Here is a 24451-nt window from a genome sequence, read left to right as displayed (position 1 = left end):
AGAAACCCACTCACCACAAAATGGCTCTAATGAAGCCGCGGCTTAGTTTGCGTCTAACAAATGCTGCTTTTCATTGTTAGCGGTATCTGTTAAAACTGGAAACACCCACCAACCAGGAAACTATCAGCACTTTTATCACCATTTAAACATGAAACCCAGGATTCACCGGTTTCATTTGTCCTGTCCACACGAGGCGGAACTTAAACCAATTTATGTAATGTCATTAATTTGTATTATTAAGTACACTGGCTCTTTATGGAGAACGAAACCCTCAATATCAAGCCATATACATGAAACATCTATTTTTCACAATTTCTATTTCCCTCTATTGTTTTGCGTATGCAGCTTGCTCTACAAACACACCACTCCCTCTCCCCTCTATCTCCATGGCAGCAGAGAGGACATGCAGGAGCATATGGCTCATCATTTTCACTCTGCCTGCCGAGGCTGGGCTCTCCTGGGGGTATCTACACCTCTCTCATCTCTCCTTCTTTGTTCAGTTCAACAGCAGTTCTTATTACTCATCCAATCACCTTTTCCTCTTTTTCATATGCGCCCAAGTGGCCGAGCACATACTGTACATACACAGCCAGCAGGCACGGCTCTCCGACATTTGGTACCACCATCCCCTCCATCTGAACGGGGAAAACAACAGCGTGTCTACAAAAAGGTGCCACATAGAGGGAAGGAGATAATAATAGAGTGACAAAGTGATGAAATCCCATTTTTTTCCTCCAGTACCCTATAGAAACCTACACATGTACGCGTTTTGAATGGCTCAATCGATACTCCATACCACGATGTGTTTTCACACGCTGTTCCAGCTTAGGATCAAGACCGGTTTGAGTACTGCTTTGCTGTTTCATAAAAAGGGTGAACATGCATTTATATAAAGGAAAAACCTTTTGTTCAATGTTAGTGACATTTAAACAGTCACTATGTAACTATGTAGATTACCCACTGGGTCTAAGAAGAGGAGGATAATTAGAGAAATAGAGTGGAAGGGCATTCATGTAATTTTATGTAATTCTGTGGTTTTGCAGTGAGGGGTGTGATAGAAGTACATTTGTCTAGAACGTGTGTTTAGTGGAGCGCATCATACACAGGTTTCCTGTGTGAACGGTTAAAGTCTCACCAAGCACTGGTTTTCTTTCCTGCATTAGAGAAATCAGAAAGCTGCAGCCTCTGCTTTGCAGAAATGTTGCGTTTTACCAGCAATACTCTGCCTGCTCACTCCCTTTTACTCTTTTCTCCTCTTCTCTCTTTCAGTGCCAGGTCTGACCTGAGCCTGGTGCCAAACCTGAGGATTCTGGCCAAACGCAAACAGGATCAAATGGCTAGAGAACCACAGGGGTTCCTTCCAAATGTCACAGTTGTTTGAAGCTGGCGGATTGCTTCCCTCAGCTTGTGCTGCCAACACAAAGGCAGTGAAAGGACCAGATGTGTTTATATATGTGAATAAAAAAAACATGCACCGTGTCTTAAATGTATATAACAAGAGTGTAAATCTGAATCTGACTGTCAATAGGCCACAAATCCTGTTCGACCTCCAAACAGCCAGACCGTTTGTGTATTTAGCTGCAACATCCGGTATGGACATGGGACTTGGAGGAGCCAACATCTGCTACCTAACCCAGATTAGTGCTCAGATAGAGAGAGGAGGCAAGTGGAGCAGGACAGGGCAACAAGTTTTGGTTTTTGCAGTGGGCTTAAGAGAGGGAAGTTTCAAAATGACTTTTGGGACAACTTTAGCACCGTTCATCACTTCAGAGAGGGAAATTATTCAGAATACAAGCTGTTTTTCAAACAGGAAGACAAAATGTAAAACTCAATAGCTCCTTTGTGCACACAGTAAAAGTAAGGCATGTTAAAAACTAACCTGCTCAGCCCGGTCGTATCCTGCATCTGGTTTCTCTGCTTTGACGTGGGTGTTTTTACCCCCTTCGACCTTCACTTCCCCAGGCTCCAGCTTGGGGACCTTGTCCTTATGTACAGTGTCGTCCTTATCCAGCAGGTAGCGGAGCAGGGCATTGTCCTTCTTCTTGGGGCTCAAGGGCTCCTGCTTGGGAGTTATTTCTGCCCCAGACGTCGTACTACCAGCACCCTGGGCTTGGTCTTGGCCAAGCTCTTTGCCCGTGGCCTCTGCAGTGAGTTTGGCCAGGTCTACAGGAGACGTACTGTTCTGGAGCAGTTGATGAAGGATCTTGTGTTTTTCTTTGAGGGATGTGGCGTGAGTGTTCCCGCCCGCGTGGCAACCCCGGACCCCTGCCCCGGCCTGGTCTTTGCCCTCACACCCTGCGCCGGGGGACAGGGGCGTCTCCAGGGGCTCTGGCTTGGTGGTGAGCAGTTGCAGTAGCTTGGTGTGGCCCTTGTTGTCGTGAAGACGGTTGAGAGCGTCGTGGCCATCGGGGGGGCCTTCCCTCTCCTCCTTGGGCTCAACTAGGTTGCCCTCTGGCGGGCCTTGGGCATGCCCCTGCCCCATGTCTGTGTGAGGGCCAAATGAGTCTCCTGCACCACCAGCGGCGCCACTTCCTCCCCCCATTTTTGACATCAGATGAGAGTTTACTCCTGACCCTTGTGTGACCCCTGCTGGGGAGCCTATCTTCCGGTCTGGAGACCCCAGTGTATGTGCATGAGGGGGCCCATGCCCGTGTCCTACACCGTGGCACTCACTTAGGGCCTGCAGAGCCGACAGAGAACTGCTCGTGTAGCTGTTAGCGTGACCACCAGTCGCACTACTACTTCCTGCTCCACCAGGTCCACCGCCACACATCCCCGCCGGAGACGGCGAGTGCAGGCCTCCTGCTACACGAGGGCTGCCCGCCCCTCCAGGACTTCCTCTGTGCCTGGGCGACAACATAGAGTTCTGTTGAGGTGGGTGGGGTCCTCCTGCCGGGCTGGGGCTAGCGCGAGAAGGGCTGTTCATCCTCCAGTTCGGGCCCTGCTGTGGCGGTTGCATGCCCCCGGTGTGGTTGTGTGGCGGGGGGCAGCCAAAACGGTAGCCCTGCATATGGCCCATGGCCGCTGGTTCTCTGGGGCCAGCAGGACCTGGAGGGGAAAAAGGCGTGCTGTTGCTGCTGATGGTAGTGTCTTGGCCCTGAGGCCCCGAACCTGGCAAACTGCCTGGGGTTGGAGGAGTCATGGAGGGAGTGGAGGAGTTCATTGGTTTTGGAGCCATCCCTGTGGCCTGATTGCCAGGACCCATATCCTGGCCCATTCCACAAACTGTCTGCTCCCTAGAGGTTGAAAACAAACACACAGATAATCCATCTGATTTATTCAGTTTTTTAACCAAGAATTTACTGTAGAAGTTAGGAAACTGAGAAAATTGCACGGCAGGGTCTCGGGGTTCATCCTGAGAAAGTGTGACCTTGCTGTTGATTTTTCTCCAGTATCATTTTGCTGTTCTTCAGGCACAACACACTTTGGTTGTTTAAAATGCGCATTGTATTGATGGCAGAAATTTCAATGGCAACTGGGTAAACACAGTCAGAAATATATGAAATATATATGTACACAGGGAAAAGGTAAGAAAATTTGTTTTTTGTTTTGTTTTGTTTTTTAAGGGGGTTATAACTAACCCTCGAGTCTGATTTCACTGTGACAATCTCCTCTGAGATCCAGACCACTGGCAAACATGAAGTTGCACATTATTCCATCTCTGACAGAACACACAGAGCCATCAGGTTGTGCTGCAGGGCGTTAACAGGCTAAAACATGCAACACAAGTTCACGCTGCAGAATTTGTCTCTCTGGTTCCTACACAATATGGAAAGTGAGACATACCTCTGTAGAATGTGCAGGGACATGTAGAGCTGAGGTTCGTTGGTGGCAGGCGATCGCACCAGTTTGCTCTTGGTGTGGGCCGACACGATGGTTCCATCGGAGAGGGAGAACCGGTAGATGGGGCTGAACGCTTGACCATGGCGGAGAACTGTGGACACATACGTACTTAAATCAGTAAATAAACATGCAAAACATCTTCACTTGATGATTCATTTGTGTAGATGATGTTTTTTTGTTTTTTTCCCCCTCATTGAAACTGCAGTAAAATTTGTTTATTTGGACAGTGGCTTGGAGTGGATTGAGGAAGTCGAAGGAGAAGCCTATAATTTCCCATTAGCTTTGGTTAAAAGGGATCCGTGATCAGCATAATACTGTGCACTCTAACACAATCTGACGAAGGCATCAGAAAAACCTAAGTGTGTAACCGACAGGAGCCAAGAATTACACAGTACTTGCAGTTAACAGCTTTACCTTCCTGCTGATGTCTCTTGGCAAAAGACATCTCTCCATCGTTCTGTAAGTGGAACCTCTGAATGCAGCGCCTCACCAAATCCTCCCATCCTGGTTTCATAGATGCCCGCAGCAGACTGGTATCCAGGGATGTTATCTTACCTACACACAGAGGACCAGATTAAGTAGGCCTTAGTCAGACATGGAGGCACGGATTTCTATACACATGCACAAACCCACACTAGCTGAGCTGATGGGGATTTAATGTCTCTCTCAAACATAAATATGTAGAGCAGCTTGTTGACCAGAAGATGTTCTCCACCGGGCCACTTGGCGCAGCAGCTTTGTGGTTTGACACCGCTTGAGGAAATGCTGAGGATTTATTCATTTTACATTTTAATTATAATTAATGAAAAGCTTTAGCAAGAGATGTACTTTGTGGTAATGAGAAATGTCCTGTCCACAAAAGATTAAAGAATTCAATTAAACAAGTAAAAACACTGCCAGTACAAATGAAGTACAGTAAGATCACCGTTAAGACACTTGATACAACAGGTAGAACAGCTTAGGCTCAACTATCTTTAGAAGTCAACAAATGCTCCCACTCTACACGTCAACACACACATACACACTTGTAGCAATGTAACAGTTGTCCCTCAATGGACTGCAATTTAAGCAGAGGCAGCGGTGCATTTAAAGGGCTGACAGGCAGACTGCTGTGTGAATGACAGCCATAGGGACTGGGTAATTTTTGTTCCATAAACATTCACAACATGAGCTTTTTTATAATGTTGCACAATACGCAGTAAGATCTCTCAGGAAGAAAAAGGTTGCACTACTTCTTATGAAAAATGTTTATAAAACAACCACGAGAGAAGAATAAAACCGGCAGCCTTGAATATGAAAAAAATAAATCACAGGCACACAAACATAGGTACTGTATGCATACATTGACACCTACAGAGGTCTGGGTGTGGCACGACAGGAAATTACTATATGTTACCGAGTTACTGTGTGTAGATATTATGCTGAGAAATAGTACAATCACATCAAAGACCAGGTGAAACACAGACAGCTGTCTACGTCTCTGTGCCAGTGTTCAGACAGGTACTTTACCTCCCACAGCGTAGACAGACTTTACATGGACCTTTACCAAGCATATAATAATCTTTAAATACCCAAACTGCAGTGTTGAGGTGATTTATGGGCTGGTGACGTGGTGGGATGAGGTGACGTGGGGGGCGGTGCACTACATAATTGTTTTGCAAATATTAAGTCAGGAGGGGAGTCACAACAGTAATTGGTCGCAATTATTGGCACAACCTTAAAAAATGGGTCATGGGGAAGAAATGAGGTTTGATGTGTTTTGTTTGTTATGATACTATTCTGCAGCTCCTGGCTGTATGACCGGTTTTGTGTACCTTGCAGGTCCTGGCGCGTGGTGAAGCTCTCATGCGTGGGAAGCATGGGTCTTTCCTTCATGGGCACCCTGCGAGCCACACATATCAGGCACGACTGGAAGTCTAAAACAAAAAAAAGGTTGGGGAGGAGAGGGAGAATAGAGGAGCGGAGTACAGAAAAGATGATGTAGAGGATGTAACAAAGAGGACAGGACAGAGACATAAGGCATGAAGGGGGGGATGGGAGAGGGGAGGAGAGGACGGGGCGTAAATGATAGAGACAGAAGGAGGGAAAGAAAATGAAATGCATGTTATTCCCAGGCAGCATAATTAATACAGTTATTAATGAGCGCGGGGATCAGAGCTCCGCTCCTTTCATGAGGAGGAGCAACTATCGCTGGCAAGGGAAATGATGAAGTGTGACCTTTGAAGGTGTGTGTGCATGAGTGCGTGTTTGCGCAAATGTCTCCGGCTGGTCTCACCTACAGTGCCATCTCACACTGATGACACCTCCCATGGTCCAAACATTAAAGATGGCCATCGCTCAGTCGTGACAGTCGCCTCCAACACACACACGCACGCACACACATAATATGACAATGCCAAGTTCAGGGCTGGGATGACCCCAAAAAGTCAGCCATCTAACTTTCCCGTGCCAGTAATACCCATAATCCCACACATTTCTGGCTAAGAAATGCATGCCAGGGCTCCCTCTCTCTCACACACACACACACACACACACACACACACACACACACACGCATACACACCTCATTTTGACTTGTAAACAGTGCCTTGTGGGTGGTCTGGCCGATGGATCTGCAAATCTCTCGCAATTCCTTCCTCCTCCCTTGTCTCCGTCTATGGCTACAACTGTAACCACTGGCCCCGTGTTGCCACTCAGTCAGACCTCAGAGGACATTACACTGACTGATATCAATTTCCTGGAGACTTACTCTAACTTTAGCTGTAACTACTACTTGCTTAAACCTAACCCTACCCTAACGTTTCAACATGTCTTCATTGTAAAAATTCACGGCACGAGGGTTTGACTGTCCCTATTAGTAAGACGAGTAGCTATAATGTGATGGTGTAAACAGATTTAGGTCCTCACAACATGAGAAATACCTGGACCACGCACACACATATACACACAAAAAAAAAACCTCTGGCCTGGGTCCTAGTTAGCGTATTTGCCAAAGTATGGTTGGCAAGCAGCTGGTGCACAAAGGAAGCCAGAGAGGGGAAAAGACAGGTTGAGACTAGATTTGGAGTGAAACACTTGCATTTTTACTTTACCGTTTTAATTAACCACTGAGTTATAGTTTGGCAGGAGGGAATTATGGTCTCTCATCAAAGCCACTGAGCAAACAGGATTTCGGCAGTTAAGATGTATAATATTGCATATGTTTTGAGAGCACTGAGAATCTATGCTTTACACATTTTTGGACGAATTACAGTCTCTTGTGATGGAAATTTTCTCAAACTACAGGATGTTGAGTTCCTGTCTGAGCCCATGAAACCACTGGAAAAGCCCAGTGACCTCTCAGTGACTGAGAAATCAGAGTCAACATACAATTAAAATAATTCCCCAGGAAAGGTCAGCATATGTTTATACTACCACAAATGCAGCTTCTTCTCTTTTATACCTCCATATTCGACACGATTAATACACTATTGTTGAGACCTATATGAAGCTCACCAGAAGACTGGTTCCCCGATGCTATACACATGATTAAATCGCATCCTTCCCTCTGAGTCATAAGCTCTGATTTGTGAGGAATGTGCATGAATTATAGATGGGCTTTAATGACAGCTGCCCAGCCTCTCGTCTCCCTTGTGTCACTTAACTTTTCATGGATGTAAGCTGAGTGGCACCAGCGCTGCTCTTCAGTAGTTGCTTATAACCCTTTTCTCATACAACACTGGCTATGAGACTGAACCTCAATCTGTTCATAAATGTAAATTCATATTTAAACCCACCTTCCATTCTGCATTCAGAGCTTACTTTGACCCAGGAAAGTCTCAAATCCCTTTTGTCATGATCAAGGTTCAGGAATTCTTTCATCTTACTGTACACTGTCAGTGTGATGTGATACAAGGTGAAGATGCTTCTGAATTTGTCTTCTGATTTGTTGATCTTTGTCTGTTTGGCTTCTTTAATCTTTCTGCCGTGTTCAAAAAAATCTAAAACAATGTTTCCTTCCTGTCATTATGGTGTTTTAGAAATCTTCCTACCTATGTCATTAACTTTTGTATTTCAGGAAATATCAATTTAGAGGCTATAAAACTTGAAGCATTTTTCACAATTCCACTCTTAAATTTCCTGCTTATAATTACTATAGCAATTCTGATGATATTTAGATCTAAGTATTTATTACTGCTCAAGATTTAATCATAAACATTAAAAGGTAAGACTGACTAATACTATATTGATCAGGAATGGAAGCAGTTCAACAGATCTCAGAACTAATCTTGTACAAGTTTGTTCTGCAGGGTCTCTACTTTAGTATCGAATGATGCCCCTGCTCTCTATCCGCTCTCACAGACTCTCTCTCTTGTTGCGTACCATCTCCTTCCTCCTTGATGGACTTGGGCTCTGACACGGCGAAGCATTGCATGGTCTCATATTTCTGCTGCTGAGGCTCGTGCTCGTGCTGCTCGTCCTGGTTCTCGCTGTGGGGATTGACCAGCATTCGGCAGTTGAATGTGTGACTGTTCCTCCTCGGACCCTCACTGGACCACGGGACGCCATTCACTAGAGGGGAGCGAGAAGGGGGAAAGAGGAGATTTTTCAATGTAGCCTCCTGGGGATTTTATTTGACAAATTTCAAGGCAGCCAAATTTGAACAACCGAACGGGGAAATCGGAAGCGGCGCCGAGCGAGCCAAGAGAGGCTATCACACTGCAAGTGAAAGACATAATGAGAGCAAGACAGAGAGAAAGACGGTGGAAAAAGTGGGGAGAAAAAAAAAGAAAAAGGAGAGAGCAGTTGCTGGGGAAAGATCAGTCATAATGAGCAGTTAAAACCCTGAGCCCTATGCCATCTATCCACAGCCATGCCAGGCTTCCATATGCATGTCCTCTAAAATATCATTGCCAATCTTTCTTCTTCTTTCCAACACTTGCACAGGCGCAGGCAAACACACATGTGCAAGCAGACATGCACACGCATACACACACGAGAAAGAAAAAGAATAAGAGCCGCACAGTCGCACACACACACACACAACTCATCTCACTCTCGCAAACTCCCATCACACTCCATCTGGTTTGTGATCTCATTCAGTGCATTGATAATCTCCCAGTATCTGGGACACAGCCCACTGATCGTTTCCAGGGTACTCTGCTCTGTGCCGCTCTCCCACCCAGATGGCTGGGCACTCAGACCTCAATCCGAAGCACCAGGAGAGAAGAGAGGAGAGGAAGGGGAGAAGGGACTTAAGAGAGAGAGCTCCTGATGGGGTGCACTGACATACATTACAATCACCCCTTGAGTGGAGGAGATGTAGAGGTTGGGTGCTAAATAGACGGGATGGGTATAAGAGAAGAGATGGGGGGGAAAGGGAAAAGGGAAAAAATAAAAAAGAGAAAGAAAAAGGTAAATGTCTATCACACAAAAATAAATGGCCTGTTTTCATGCGATGAGTAATGCTAGGATGGAGACAATGATTTTCATAGAGGGTGGGGGTGGGGGTATAGGATATGGGAAAGTGAGAACATGAAAATGGGAACTTGGTGATGCTGTGTGGCAGAGAGAAAGAGTGAATAACACACAACAGGAAGAGAAGGGGGAAGGAAGGGCATGAGATGAGAAAATAGGGAGCGATGCTGCTGACAGGGGAGAGGAGCCGAAAAAGGAAGTTAATTAGGTGAAAAGAGAGGGAGGAAGAGGAGAAGAGGAAGAGCAAATGTCTGGGTTGAGCATCAGCGAGAGAAAATGAAAAACCTATAGCTCTTACACACTGTGCCAACCGTGTATATAAAGCTTACATAACAGTGTGTGTTCGGCAGCTTTCCCACAGCCTCTCCGGAGCTGTTTAACCATGAACAGTTCGCCGTTTTAATTAAACTGACACCACTATCAAACAGCCACCTACAATATACCTGTCTGAACAGGGAGAAGAGGGGAAGTGAGGGTGTTGAGAAACAGAAAGAGCACACTATGTAAGGAAAAAAATAAAAACAGGAGAGATGAGGCCAGCGTGTAAATGAGAGCAGAGGTAGGAGTGATGCAACACAGAGGACATACATGCGGAGTCAGGAAAAGAGAGAGAGAGAGAGAAAGAGACGCGAAACACAAGTGACACAGCGAGACCGAAACTGACAGGTAGAAAAAAGCCGGAGAGCGAAGCGAACACTGGCAGGGAAAATAAGCTCGAGGCTAACCAAGGGATTTGGGCAGCAGGTTCTTGATGAACTCAGCATGATCACCGACGTGCAGCACGCTGTAGACACTGGTATTCATCAGCTCCTCCTGGTTGTAGCGCAGGTACTGGGTCACATTCTCAGACACGAACACAATGTTACCCTCCATGTTCACCACGAAGAAGAAGCCGTCCAGGGCCTGCAGGAGAGAGAGGGGGAGAGAGAGAAAGAGAGAGAGAGAAAAAGAGAGAGCGTTTAGAGACAACGTTTGTTTACTGAATTCATTACGCCAATATAGAACAAATCTCTCACAGTGAAATGGAAGCGAAAGCAGGAGAGTGAAAACATGTTTAAGTACATTTACCTCCCACCACCACTCTCTGCTAATACAAATAACACTGCAGCTGAGTATGTTATTTATAAAACCTAGTTCCTACCATGATGTGCTTCTAGAAATCTAAAATTTTGGGGGTAATTACATTGTGTTAGTACTGAACTCTCATATTTTGTTCATCAACAGGGATTTGCAGTGTTGTGTGTGCAAACTAAAGCCAAAATAAAAAACATATAGAGGAAACTGTGCAGAGTTTTCTTTTAAATGCATGTCTGGTTGTCTTTGTGCAGAGTTTTCTTTTAAATGCATGTCTGGTTGTCTTTGGTCAACTCAACAGTAGCAAATTTATAAAAAAGAAAGAAAGTGGGACAAACTATTCAAGCTGCACATAGCTGCAGAGTGTCTGAAAAGAGGTGATTAGTGATCTGCGTGCTCCGTATATCCATCACCTCTGCAGATGCTCGACATCGGTGCGGCTGATAGAAAGCAGGATAAAAGCTTGTGCCGTGCAGAGCTTGGAGGACGTGAAGGAGGAGGAGCACTTAATTGAAAAAATACAGCCCCAGGTCAGCCATTACACACAAGATGGTGTCAATTAGGCCATCAAATCACCCAGAGCCCTTAAAAAGGAATTCTGCTGGTTGTAAAACTGTAAAAGCTGGTGTCAAGATAAGAGACAAGAGACTACTGCCAAGGTGTCAGCTCCACACCTCTGCTTAGATAATCATTACCTCCACCTTATACACACTACACACACCTTTAACATCAATTTGCATTACATGATTCGTAGCAAATAATGCCTTGAAGTGCCTTGAACTACATGTCTCTATTGTACAGCAACCCAGGAATCGAGTAGCAGGCTAAATTTTTGGGAGGAAAAAAAAAAAACTCAAAACATCCTAGATTATACATGATCTGATGGAGATGGATGTTTTCCCTGGCCTGTATCAACACAGCATGGTCTGAAAATAGACTTAGACAGATCCCATCTATCAATGCATAGAGCGAAATGGTTCCAAAAACGCAACATGGTTGTGTAAGTCCACCCTGTGTGAAGAAAGGCCATGTACTGGACAAGTAGGGCAAACAGAAACAGAGCAAACACTCTCTAGTGCCAACTCTTGCTTTCTTCCAGACACTCTTGCATAATGTTTTTAGACAGTACCTTAATTTACAATGCCCTGATTATATATACACTGTAGAGATGACTAAAGCCATTACAAATGAATATACTCTAAATAAATACACTTGCAGCCACCACACTCTGTGTACCTGTTCAATTTTGCGCCGAGCCTATTGTCTTGATATATGACCCTGTGTTGCTTTTCTTCCCAGTGCAATATACAGCAGGTTGTGCATTGTTACGGCAAAGGGAGTAGTCTCTCCTCCCCTCTCCTCTCTGTTATTAATGACTTGATTCTTATTTTGCAAACAGCATCTCTCTTCACATACGTTCTTGCTAAACATGGTATATATTCAGCATGTCAGAGCATTACTGTCTCGCTACAGTCAATTCTAAATATGTGTAAAGCAAACTACTTTTGACCAAAAGAAGGCAAGGCTAAATACAAAGGGGTGTGTAAGAAAGAGAAAAAAACTTCTATGTTTATACTTCTTTCCTTCACTGCACTGTAAGAGAGGTTCAAATATGGCTGTTCTCACAATCTTACCACAAATGATAGCCTGGGACAAAAAAGGTCACAATCTCACTATTGGCAAGTGTTGCTTCAACCCTGAGTTTACAAACCAACCAAGAGAAATGCAGCATGAAATGACGACTGATAAATATGTTGCTGTTCTGCTGTTTACTACCGTCACAGTGCAGAGTTTATTATGCAATGATTTGTGCTGCGGCCTTTAATATAAGTGTCACCATCCTGCAGTCTATATACATCACACTTGATGACGTACCAAAGTTTATTGGGCCCATGTCTCACCGTGTGGGAATTATCATAAAATTATTATAAAATATTGATGTAAAAAAGTATAGGAAAAAAGTAAAATCCTGGAATCAGTGCCAAAGCACTTGATACTGTATCTTTAAAAATTTGAAGCATACTCGGCCCTATAATGATTTCATCATACCACGCAACAGTAACCATACGGGGCAGTCTAACAGGAATGCCAACTATTTGTCACAACAGTCATGTGACGGAACAGGACTTGCTCCCAGAGGGTTAAAACAACAACACACTGATGTTTTTTCACGGCCTCCTTCGTCTTTCTGTGCTCGCATGAGCGTGGGCAGTGGACAGCCTCGGAGGAGGGTCATGGGGTGCGTGGGTGCATTTCCTGCTGACAGCCATTCTCCTCGGAGCATCCTGTAATGAGCCCGCGCTGGCGGACGGGGACATGGCCAGAGCGGAGCAGTGTGAATGGCCGATCGCTGTGTTTTGGGGCTGCTGACAGATGGGAAAGCATGCAGGCTGTGCTGGGCTATATTTAGCCGCGAGTTAGCATGTCGATTCAGTGACGCTGGACCAGGAGAGCTATAAATATTCCATGACAGGACAGATCTAGAGGCGAATGTAGAGAAGATGGGGAGGCAGGGAGAGAAAAAGAGAACTGAACAAGTAAGAGAGAGAAAAGGGAGGGAGGAAGTGAGTGAGAGGACGGGCTCAATGGACTGATTCATTCGCCAGGCTGTTGCTTTCTTCCCATTATACGTAAGCACTTCAGTGGCCCTCCGTGGGACAACGAGGCCATTGCTCCGCTCGGTGATTTACAGCCAATCCGGGGCAGATACAAGATGCTGGCAGCTTTAACTCCACACAGCTACACTCACACACAACCACTACTGGCCCATTTGCGATTGTTCTCTGTGGATGGCACTCTTCATTATACACCAATCATGATTTAAAGAGTGTATATCCTATGTGAGGGTGAGTATGAGGTTCCCCAGTCTGAGGGTTCAGTCTGTGGTATAATAAGCCAGAGAAGACCCTCCACTCACCTCCAGCATCATTGGTCCCAAGGCATCTTTGTCGATCACACTTTGGCCTGTTGATGAGACATCGGCCTTCTGTACCTCCTCCTCATTTGCTGCCGCAGCTTTTTCTGTTGATGGGAAAAAAGTTTAGAGGCAAGCCAACAAACAAAACAAAAACATTTAGCTGATTCAAGACAATGTGGAAAGTAACTTAATACAGAAGTTATTCTATTCTAAAAGAAACAAAGATGCATCCCCAAACAAGACACCAAAACATGGAAGTCAAGAGAGAAAGAGAGCGAGAGAGGCAGAGAAAAAAAAAACAGCTTTTCCCATGTAATTGACCCACATACTTCAAAGAGGTCACTTGTTTAAAAGACCTTCAACAAATATCCATCTGGCTACAAAGCCGACACATTTTGTGCCTTTGTCAAAACAAGTTGCCATAGCTCAAACCCAAGCACAGAGCAGCGAGCGGAGTGAAAGGTTATTGTAAATGAGTGTGTCAGGGCACGCAGCTGCCACGCTGGTGGCAGCCACTGGATGGATTGCATTGTCATGTGCAAAAAAAAGGCTATTATGGAAACACAGTGACAGTGTGTAAACAACTCTTGTTCCAAACAGAATAGCAAGTTGTTACGATGTGGTCAAGCAGCAGAGGGTTGGACCTTTTAACTGAAAGAAAGTGACCTCTCTCATTTTAATTAACCATCATTAATAATTAATAATAATTATAACATGAATTTTTAAATGTTTTCTATGGAACCACTGTTTAACTTTGGAATTCACTTTGGCAGAGATTCTCTTTAGCCAGGAGCCGTCTTCCTTTTCACGTGTACTCCCTCTCTCAAATAACTTTGCTGCAGTAATGCCTTGTGAGCTCTTATGCCTACTGGGTTTCCAAGTATGGATGCAGGGGCACTTGCTGCATATACGTACAGGCATGCAGAGTCTGTAGTATTACCTGACTTGACATGTGCACAAAAATTTTATTTGACAGGTACATACTGATTTTTCAAAATAATACATGTAGCGGGGCGTTGTATAGCTCGGTTAATAGAGCAGGCGCCCCATGTGCAGAGGCTATAGTCCGCACCGCAGCTGGCCCTGTATCAAATCCCGACTCGGGCAGCCCTTTGCTGCATATCATTCCCCCTTTCTCCATCTCCCCATTTCCTGTCCCTCTACTACTACTACTACTACTACTACTACTACTACTACTACTACTACTACTACTACACTATCCATTAAAGGCAAAAGGCCAAAAATATACTTTAAAAAAAAGAAAAAATTATATATGTAGCACCGTTACGTCCTCGGTCTAAAAAGCTGCGGCAAATGTTTTAATCTCGGGGCTCTGTGATTGGTTTAGTAAGAAGTGAGATTTTGGAGTATCCTTTAACTCCTGTACCTGCACTATGGCGCTGTGCATTTGTCCATGTGAGTGATTGGGTTAATAACCATGCAGAGAAGCCTTATGTTCAGCGCGTAGGCTGCCCTACTTTTAGAGATGATGAGAGGCGGAATATGAGTGGGCTGTTGGGGGGGACACATTTAACTGTCACACCACGCCGAGAAGATGGCGGACTATACGGTGAGAAAATGCTGTAGTGAAAAGCGAACAAAAAAAACAAAAAAAATCACATCCTTCTTTGATTTTATTAGATGTAGATGTGTGGAATCCGACACAGATCCAGGTTTTGCCGCTGCTCTGTGGGCTCGAGCAACAGCACACAGACCCACATTCATCTCTTTCAGCATTAATGATGTGTGTATCAGCAGGACCTCTCCAGGCCCAGCTGGGACCAGTATACCAGCACAGCTGCCCTGGGTACAGACCCATCACTCAATGTCAGTGCGGCCCTCACTGGCTTTCTGCCCGCCTGCAGAAGTGTGCCACAGATATAGGAAGGAATTGATCACTTACATCTAATGATTCAGTGAACTCTCCCTTTTAAAAAAAAATTACACCTGATGCATTATCAATTTTTTCCATGTATACATAATGAATAAAAACAATGTATTTAACAATTCACTGGCTGCAGCTCCACAGCTACTGTACATCCCAGCCTTTGAGCGCTGGGTTTTTTACTATGTTGGCAAGAGTGGGAACAAGAGTGTTAAGGAAGCTGTAAAACCCTCGGCTATGCCATTATTTTATAGGCTCTATAAAGATATCATTACTACATACTGTCTGTTTACATGCAACAAAATGGAAACAGAGGAAAAGCCAAGCATATGCCGAGCACACAACTCGTGACTTCAATGAGTCAATGAATGTATGCAGACAACATTAGAGGAACAAACAGGGATGAATTAAAAGCTTTCAGTGTTACAATAAGTCACATTAGTTTAACTTAATCTATTCAGTAGTGTCACCATAAATAAACCTGCTACTTTTTATGCAGTAATAGCGCTGTCTGGGGGGGGGGGGGTCCTGGGCCTATAGAAAAAAAGATACACTACAAACTGTCCAATACAGAGTCAGAACATAACACAGCAGATGACAGATGAGGTGCAATGGCAGGAACAAATGGCGGTGGAGATGATCTCACATCTACTTATAGCATAAAAAACTCCTAAATGAGTTTTCAGTGCACCCCTGCTTCAACAACAAGGAGAAAAAAAGAAAATAATGGCAACTGAAAATGTTGCCCCGTGTACGATAGGGTGAAGCAGCTTTCTGTGTTAAGTACAAAAATGTGTCTCTAGTCGGCCATTGAGAACAAAGCAGAGAGCAGAGGACTGTTAGCCCTCAGTGGTAGCTGTACAAACACAATTATGCCTTCAGAGGCAGGCAGAGGACGTCACTTTAGCCTGGTGTGAAAAAAAGGGAAAAAAGAAGAGAATGAGAGGAGGATGGGTCTGAGGGAGGGAGGAAGGGAGGGAGGGAGGGAGTACGGACAGAAGAGTGGGGGGAGGGACCGACAGACGGTAGCCAGAGTTTGTGTGTGATTTTTTATTTTTTTTTTGCATCACATTGCTCATCATTACATAACGCCTGGCTCTGTGAGTCATAAAACAAGATGACATCATCAGCTGCTCTGATTCATGTATACCTTGAGTGGGCCTTTTTTTTGTTGGCTGGTCATACAGCTGCTTTTCATATATGAACAGTGAAGGCTTATTCATAATTTAACATCTGCCTTTATGTTCACCTGTAAGCTGAAGAAATAGTGTGATTTCATTGATCTTGGTTTTTGATAATTTTAACATGGAAAAGTTAAAAAAAATACACCTCAAGTAATTGTTAACGACTACAGAGAAGGAGAAGCTGGCAAGTACAACTGAGCGCACTGATCCCTTTGCCTGATGTTCTGGCTCAGAGTGGAAGTGGGAAAAGACCACACAGCCAACAACAAAAAAAAAATACTTCTTAGGTTCATGCAAATGATATGATGAAGTGATGGAGAGAACATTAAATCAATTGTGCTGGCCCATAATAACAACATCAATTACTGTGTGTGGAGCTGATCCCAAACCATAGTATTTATGCCATCAAATCTGACGGATCTGCCAACAGAGTGCCACCTGTGGCACTTGTGGTCTTAAAACCACGAGACCCGACAACAACAGTTTTAGTTTAAGCCATGGCTGAATCCATCTGTAGATATTCACTTCGCTATAGGCTGAAGGGGAAGCAAGTAGATGAACAGAGACTTTGCATGAAGTTATTCAGAAAAAGCAGCCAGCTGAAAGGGAACTCTAGGCTGTAACTCGTACCTTGCTCCTTTATTTGTCTGATTTGTTTCACAGTTTCCTTCAGGATTGCACATTTGTCAGGCTTGACATTGAAGTTGTCGATGTCATTGAAGTTGGCAAAGATGAGCTCGGCGAGCTCTTCGATGTATTTGTTCTCGTGCTCGCGGTTGCGCTTCTCGTTGCTCCTCTTGGGACTACAGGGACAAAGAGAAGACTGGGGTAAGCAAATGCAATTATTAAGGTAAAACAGAAGGTGGGGGGGGGGGGGGGGGGGTGTATATAGAGCAACACAGAGGAGGGAGGCAAAGAAGATCCATCTACAAAACTACTCCGGGGTTGACTGTACACGCAATATCTGTGGACATTACTGAGGAGGCCTCTCATTTTCATAGCTGCCAAATGAAGATGTGTAACATCTACTGCAAACCTTGGCGTAGCAGACAGTCAGAAGAGGAATAAGGCTTGGGTCAATTATGCTCCGTATGGTTTGAAATATATCCCTGGGCTTCTTCATTGTGCCAACATGGAGCACTACATCAGTAAGGAAAACCTACATTCTTGGCTGCTCGTCTGCGGATGAATTATGCAGATATATTGTACATCAGTGCTTCAGGGTTAGCTGCCACAACAGCACACTGCTATTGTTGGCAAATACTGGCTTGCCACTGCGCATATAACAGAGGCTGGGGCTTTAATTTACAATCTTGCAGTTGGTGAGAAGTGGTGCAGGAGGCTTTAGTTTGAAGCAGACATTTTGGCAAAGCAGTGAGTGACCAAGGTTATCGACAATTTAACCTGTGGTGGACTCGAAAATACATAAAGACTACGCCCCTTTAAGATTTCTTGGGGGGGGGGGTTGTCCTTCTTTTAATGACTAGGTGCGGGTGCCAACCACAGGCAGCCGCAAGAGAAGAGACAACTGTCTTCATTTTATCCTGTTAGATATTGTGTTAAATGGTGTGACAATTCATTTATGAGGCCTTACATGTTTGTTCGTTTTTTTGTGAGGTCACACTGACTTTTACTTTAGACTGCCTAAATCTAATCACTTCATCCTTGAGTGAGTCCAAATGCATATTTGTGCCACATTTGGAGTAATTCCCTCAAGGTGTTGCTGACATATCTCATTCATGACAATGAGGGGGACGGAAAAACCAGCTAAAAAACACGACACCTCCTGCTCAGGCTGTCCAATACATGAAGGCACCGAGGTCTTACCTGGGTCCTAGAAGTTCTGCAGGACATTCTTTGCGTTTCCGTGACTCTGCCCTTGCAGGGTCAGATGGGTTTTCACCGACTCCACTCATCCTCAATGCATATCAGCGTCTGGAAAAACGAAAGGCAAACAAGAGTTTTTACACATGAGATACTGTATTCCACGAAATTTTCTGTGAAAACCACACATACAGGTGTGTGAGCATGCCAACACGGACATCTGCATAAAACACACACACGCGCACACTCAATTGTGTGCTCGGGGCACAGGTTGATCCACTCAACCTGGAGAAATGAGCGAAAATGGAGCGGAGAAAGAGATTCAATCATTTCTCTCTGATGGTGCAGCTCTCCCCAGAGAGACTGAAATGAGAGCACGGCACTTTGCCCACAGCACCAGACTGCGCGCTCAGCCATGTACCAAGAAAAACCCATTCGTTACACAAAACCGAGCAAAGCCAGCTCACAGTGGGCTAGAGTGGCTTTACAATCACAACATGTGTCCGTGTTTACCCAGTGCCTCTGAGAATGCTTCACCTGTATCAGCTGGTAAGACTCACTCAAAACCGTACATGCGGGACTGATAATCTCGTCTGCTCTTTTTGAAGCCGAGCTACTGAGAGTACAATTTTAGTGAGTAAGAATTTATGTTGTGACTGTTTGGCGCTATCCAAAGTGACAAGCTGGCTGAGGGCTGTTTCTGTTACCAACATCCCACATAATACTATCTTGGGTTTCTCTGCAGCTTAAGTTAAAAACGCCATTAGGTGACAATATGAATTTGCATCGCGTCCTTCAATTTTAGAGCTTGGAGTAATTTGTGATGAGTCAAGAGCTTTTCGGAGACTCGGGTAAGATTGCCCCTATGCATGCATGGTGTTAAGCTTCCACAACACCAGCATATTTTGTTCTGCTCCTCCTCTTAACCCAGCGAGTCAGCATGGGCCTGAACTTCATGCCACTTAATGAAGGACAATCAATTATTGATCAAAGTGATATCTTATTAATTGCCACCATCATCTGCACCAAAACCTGATGTTGGCTAATGGACTGGGATTTCAGGGGGATTTGAACACATGTCTTTTAAAACGAATCGTCACATTCGAGGATATGCATTAAAATCATTTAAGATGTGTGATCTCTGGCGCTTTGCTTTGATTACGGAGGCAGGGAGAGAGAGGGAGGGGATCAGAAATGAAGCAGCTACCCAAAAGAGAGAAATTAAGGTCTCTCAACTCATCGCAGTGCACAAGGGTCGGGCGTGCTGTGTTGTGATACACTCTCAGCCACTCTAACCATGGAAACGGCTATGACACACACACCGCTCGCTGCTCAGCCATTACATAAGGCAGAACGCAGCAGCAGAGTACAGCACTGTACAATGTAGAGCAGAGTGGGAGAGAGCATAGCTTAGCAGAAGCAGGCTAAAACTAAAAAGGGAGCTAGTGACCATGCAAACTTGAGTCTAGCTCCCTCCTGGCCTGGAGTGACCTACTTTAAGCTAATGGTAGGGTCTGTGCTCGAATGGATGAAGTCAAAGCGGCGGTGACTGGCCGGAGAGGCAGAGGAGACTCTGAAGGGTAAAACACATTTCCACTGTTTTGTTGACAAGTGACCAGAGCGCCATTGTTGTCCTGTGCAGCGTATGGACAGATAATGACACGCGCAAATGTAATCGGGGATGTGTCCTTGCATTATGCCCTTTCGAATGCCATCAGGGCGTCTTTATGCTGTGGCACTGTGCTGTCCACTGGAATTATAACAGCCTCTATAGCAGAGGTTGTGTGCTTTTATTAATGACAACAGAAACAGGCCATTAAACTCTCATAGCTAAGTGGCACTTTCTCTTCCTATTGGCTGCGCCCGGGCTTTCCAGCACAAGTTACCATGGGGATTCTGGACCCGATTGGCTGCGGCTGCCCCGCTCGGCCGGATATGATTGGTTGCCTTCATCTCCTTGACATGGCAGTAATGATGGGTCATTGTACGTTGAGACGAATAAGGGAGACTGGAAATACTAGGCACGTTTCAATGACACCAATGCAGACAGGCAGACGGGCCGGCCAACAGGCTGGCAGGCCGTTTGTGTTGCTGGGGTGGGGTGGGGGTCCGATCTTTACATGGGCAGACTAGTGAGGGATTTCTAATCCTACAGAATGCCCTGAATCCACGGGGAGCCATAAACAGCTGGGCAGTGGTGTCAGCACTTCCTGTAAATGTCACAGAGTTAATTATCAACATCAGCCACTAGAAGAGTGTTCCTGTTTGAGCAACAGTAAACCTGGAAGCACATGAATGTAGCATGTCGCATCACAGTCTTGTTGTGTTTAGGACTCCTCTAAGAAACAGCATCTTTTGTATTTGTATTGAATAGGCTATATCATGTACATCACATTTTACCAACATACAGATGCAGAGATGCTGAGGTGTTGATGGAGCTCTCTGTAATAACACAGACAGGTGGGGGCAATGATGATACCTGCCAACCTCTTTACGTATGACACCTTCATAAATTATTCAAATCATACTTCAGTCACTTAACAAAGAGAAGAAAAGCATAATCACCAGGGGTATCCTGGGAGCCAATAGCTAAGTATGAAGTTGGTGCCAACATTCTGAAAACATGACGGTACTTGTTTTTCTACAGTCCAGTACGGCCGAGAACAACATGATAAACATACAGGTGTTTTAGTTTGTTACATTAGTAAATCAGAAAATAATGAATCTAAACAAACCTCGGTTGTTTCCTAATTTTTTCCATATTAAAATATGAAAATGATATAGCCTATTTGATATTGATATCTACCAAATGTCTGATTTTGTGATACCTCTGATAATATAACTAAGGAGCTGTGATAGCAACTTAACAACATGGCTCAGAGAGATGACAAGCAGGGTGATTGACAAATAATTTCTAATATTTAGGATTCCTTACGAAGAAGATTAAGGAGAAAATTCCACCTCACATTATCAACTGAACCCAAACAGTATATAAAGGAAGTGCCATTAAAAGAAAAGCATTAACCAACTGGAAAACATTTTAAATAATTAAAAATAAATTAAATTATATACCATTTTAACATTAACTGAAGATTGTGCTTGCTTCAGCTTGAGTGTATATAATTTAAATGCCACACTAGCCTGTGTTAAAAGCTACGGCACAGTAGATATAGATTCACGCATGTGTACCATTCATTGCTACACCTGTTCTATATGTATACAGCATTGACACATAGCAATCTAGGGTAAATGGGGGTGGGGTGTGTGACCTCATTATGTACAAGACTGACTGCCTCTACCAAATTTACAGTTCATCAAGCTGTCAGCTCATTTAGTTAATTTGTTTTGTAAGTTGAGACATATGAGCCATCAGCTACCGCATGCTACCTTATGTTAGTCATAGAAGGTGTGAAATCAGTGTAAGGCTAATTGGAGATTGATAAGATTCACACAGACGGAGATGAATGAAAGCGAAGCAGCTTTCAAACAGATGTTCTTCAGAACTCCTTGCCAGGGGAGTGAGGGGTAGGACCTCAGCTGGTCGTACCATATTTCCACTGTGGTGAGAAACAGTGAAAGGGAAAAAGCGGCACCTGGTTTTACTTAAACTTCCCCCCTTTATGAACTCAGACAATGCATACCTGGCGGACAAAAAAAAACTATAAGAAGTGGACACATCACACCATCCTATTGACAAACTAAGGCCCATCAGGCTTTTGAGGAAAAGGTCATCTATAAATGGATACCAAACTGAAAAAAAGGGGAAGCAATTCACACTTAAACTACGAACTTCTATTTACAGCTGGTTTGGCCAACTGCTTGCTGTTGTTGGCAAAGGTCTGGCATGCTGACGGTCACTAGGAAAGAATAAACGCAAGATCTGACTGGAAATGGTGCTGGGGTCATGAGGTTTACAGGAGCACATACTCCTCTCCATGTTGCTGTTTAGCTTTTACTATAAAGGTTGTGATGAACTTCGGTTTCCGCTTACACAAGTGTAGTAAACGCCTCGACGAAGGCAGACTCTCCCCTCTTCACATCTCTTTTACACACACAGTAAACATATTTGTGAATTTGTGTGATGACAGGTCAGCTCTGCCAGCGTGAACTCAACACCTCTCACTTCATTACAGGTTTTCATCTTCACCGTGGTCTATCTGTGTGTCTGACTCAAGAGGCTAAATGGGGGGTTACGCTAGTTAACCACAGTAACAGCCACAACACTGCCTCAGCAACACAACTTTGATGATTTTCCAATATTCACAGTGTTTATCAAACTGATGCACCACAGTGAGATTTGAATACTAGGGCTACATCTTGTATAAAGTATAATTTTTACTATATAACTTTGCAGAAATGAAGTGACAAACAGGTAATTTGACCAACAAAGAAGAAGCACACAACCAGGATAAACTTGTGAGTGAAAGTTTTAAAAATCAATTGACTTTGAAAGCACTGGGTGCACTTGGGGGAGGTGATCATAGGTGTGTGTCATTGCTTATATCTTAGGTGTCACAAGAGCAGACTCTCTAGGACTGAGCTGGAGCCAACCAGTCTGGCCAGGGAGGAATGCAGAGACAACAAGGGGGCTGCTGCAGCCCGGAGCGCTGGAGACGACAACGTTTCCTCTTGTCAAACTCAGCTGGTACAACCTGTACACAACATGGTGTATCACACTACAATAAACACCTCAAAAGCTCAACAAATTAAACCTTCAGCTATCCCTGTGAGGATGCCAGGCTGTCTGAATGACAGGCTGACATGATGCACCTGACAGAGGACACACAGTGCCAGGCGGGCGGTGATGCTGCGCTGCACAGGCGTTGACATGGTTGCTGCAGGTTGAATGGGGGCTAAAGAAAACCTGTCAGAGTAGCAGTATATTGCTAGTGTACAATTTCATGTTTAGAAGTTAAACTCAAGGTTTTGTTTTGGCTGCAAATAGACAGCTCCACCACATGATGTGTCGCTGCGTCTTCTCTTGTTTGTCAGTTTTACAACATGTAATCCAGAAAGTCTAAAACTGTGTCACAAATTATTATTTTTAAGTACTGAAAAGGGGATATATCTAGCAATTCTAACTGGGTAACAATTAAATCCAAGTGGTGAAAGGTCTTGTATTTGCGAATGGTTAAATTATAACATTTATTGACCTTCAGTCAATTAATTATCAATTTATCAGTACATAAATCTCTGGGTGAAGTTAATGATTTCACGCAGGCTTTAAATCAAAGTGAAGGTGGCACTCCACCACACAGTATTATACTGCAATATACTCATTCAGCTACCATAAATGGGGAGGACAATCATGAGACACTTCTCAATAAAATGTATTCAGGTTCAACAACACTGCAATTGACAACTTCAATAGCAAACAGTTCAATTAGATAGTGCCAAAAAAAACCTGAACATCATCATCTTTCTAAAAGTAGAGAATTGATGGCAGAGATTGTGATGACAATTTTAACTGCAACTGTTTTTTTCCCCCCCACATTGGATGCATTTATAACAACAGTAATGTCTTTCCAAGAATAACAAACAAACAAACATGTTGACACCACCTTCTAACAATCACATGTACGGTCTACTACGAGACAACAAAACTCAGCTGCCATAACCACAGGAAGTGAGCCAGGCTGCAGGCACATCACTGGACGGGGGTCTCCAAAAAACACTGAATCACCAATTCCAGTCATAGTATTATGGAGGGAAAAAAACACATGCAGGGGTGGGGGGGAGAAAAAAAATCAGTGTCTGATTGCCAGGGGGAGAGGGCATGTGCCAGTGTGCCATTCCTGTAATCATGTGGGTTAGCAGGGCTTTGATTATAGAGACACACCCAGTGCTTCTGGAGCTCACAGAGTGCTGGGCATGACTGTGCATTAAACTGAATCAAAAGCTATTGGGGAAGTGTTTGAAGTCTCCTGCACTATAATAACGAGGGCCCTTCTGGAAAGTGCAAAACCACTGTGGGGTTCTGAACAATGTCTCGCTGGTGTGTAATCTGTCCTCACATGGCTTCTTGGCACAACAGGCCCCGAGAGAGAAATGGAGAACAAGAGCACACCAATAAAGCCTGCTTCTGGAGGAGTGCAACATGGGCCATTTATTTCCCTCCAAAGTGAAGAGGAAATCGTGGCAGGGGAGGGGCCCAGAGGACTCAGGTCTTCTCGTTTTACATCTCAATATTTGCGAGGGTGAGAAAAAGTGCTGAGAGAGCCAAAACACACAGGACACATGTTGGAACCATGTCAGATGGTATTAAAG

General features: G+C 44.4%; 1 protein-coding gene across 1 annotated transcript in view; it reads right to left on the bottom strand.

The window, feature by feature from the left end:
* Positions 1-24451, bottom strand: part of ncoa2 (nuclear receptor coactivator 2) — a 54688-nt gene that overhangs the window by 13859 nt on the left and 16378 nt on the right. Inside the window, exons 3-11 of the mRNA XM_083995861.1 lie at positions 18188-18295; positions 16991-17163; positions 13292-13395; positions 10026-10203; positions 8206-8394; positions 5658-5759; positions 4258-4398; positions 3787-3934; positions 1880-3236 (exon numbers count right to left, since the gene is read on the bottom strand). Of these exons, the coding sequence (XP_083851987.1) occupies positions 1880-3236; positions 3787-3934; positions 4258-4398; positions 5658-5759; positions 8206-8394; positions 10026-10203; positions 13292-13395; positions 16991-17163; positions 18188-18276 (2481 nt within the window). The 5' untranslated portion in view covers positions 18277-18295. The remainder of the gene's footprint in view (positions 1-1879; positions 3237-3786; positions 3935-4257; positions 4399-5657; positions 5760-8205; positions 8395-10025; positions 10204-13291; positions 13396-16990; positions 17164-18187; positions 18296-24451) is intronic.

This window comes from Trachurus trachurus (genome assembly GCF_905171665.1).
Source record: "Trachurus trachurus genome assembly, chromosome: 20".
In the NCBI taxonomy this organism is placed as follows: domain Eukaryota; kingdom Metazoa; phylum Chordata; class Actinopteri; order Carangiformes; family Carangidae; genus Trachurus; species Trachurus trachurus.
Note: the sequence above shows the minus strand (reverse complement) of the source record. Positions and strands in the feature narration are given on the sequence as shown.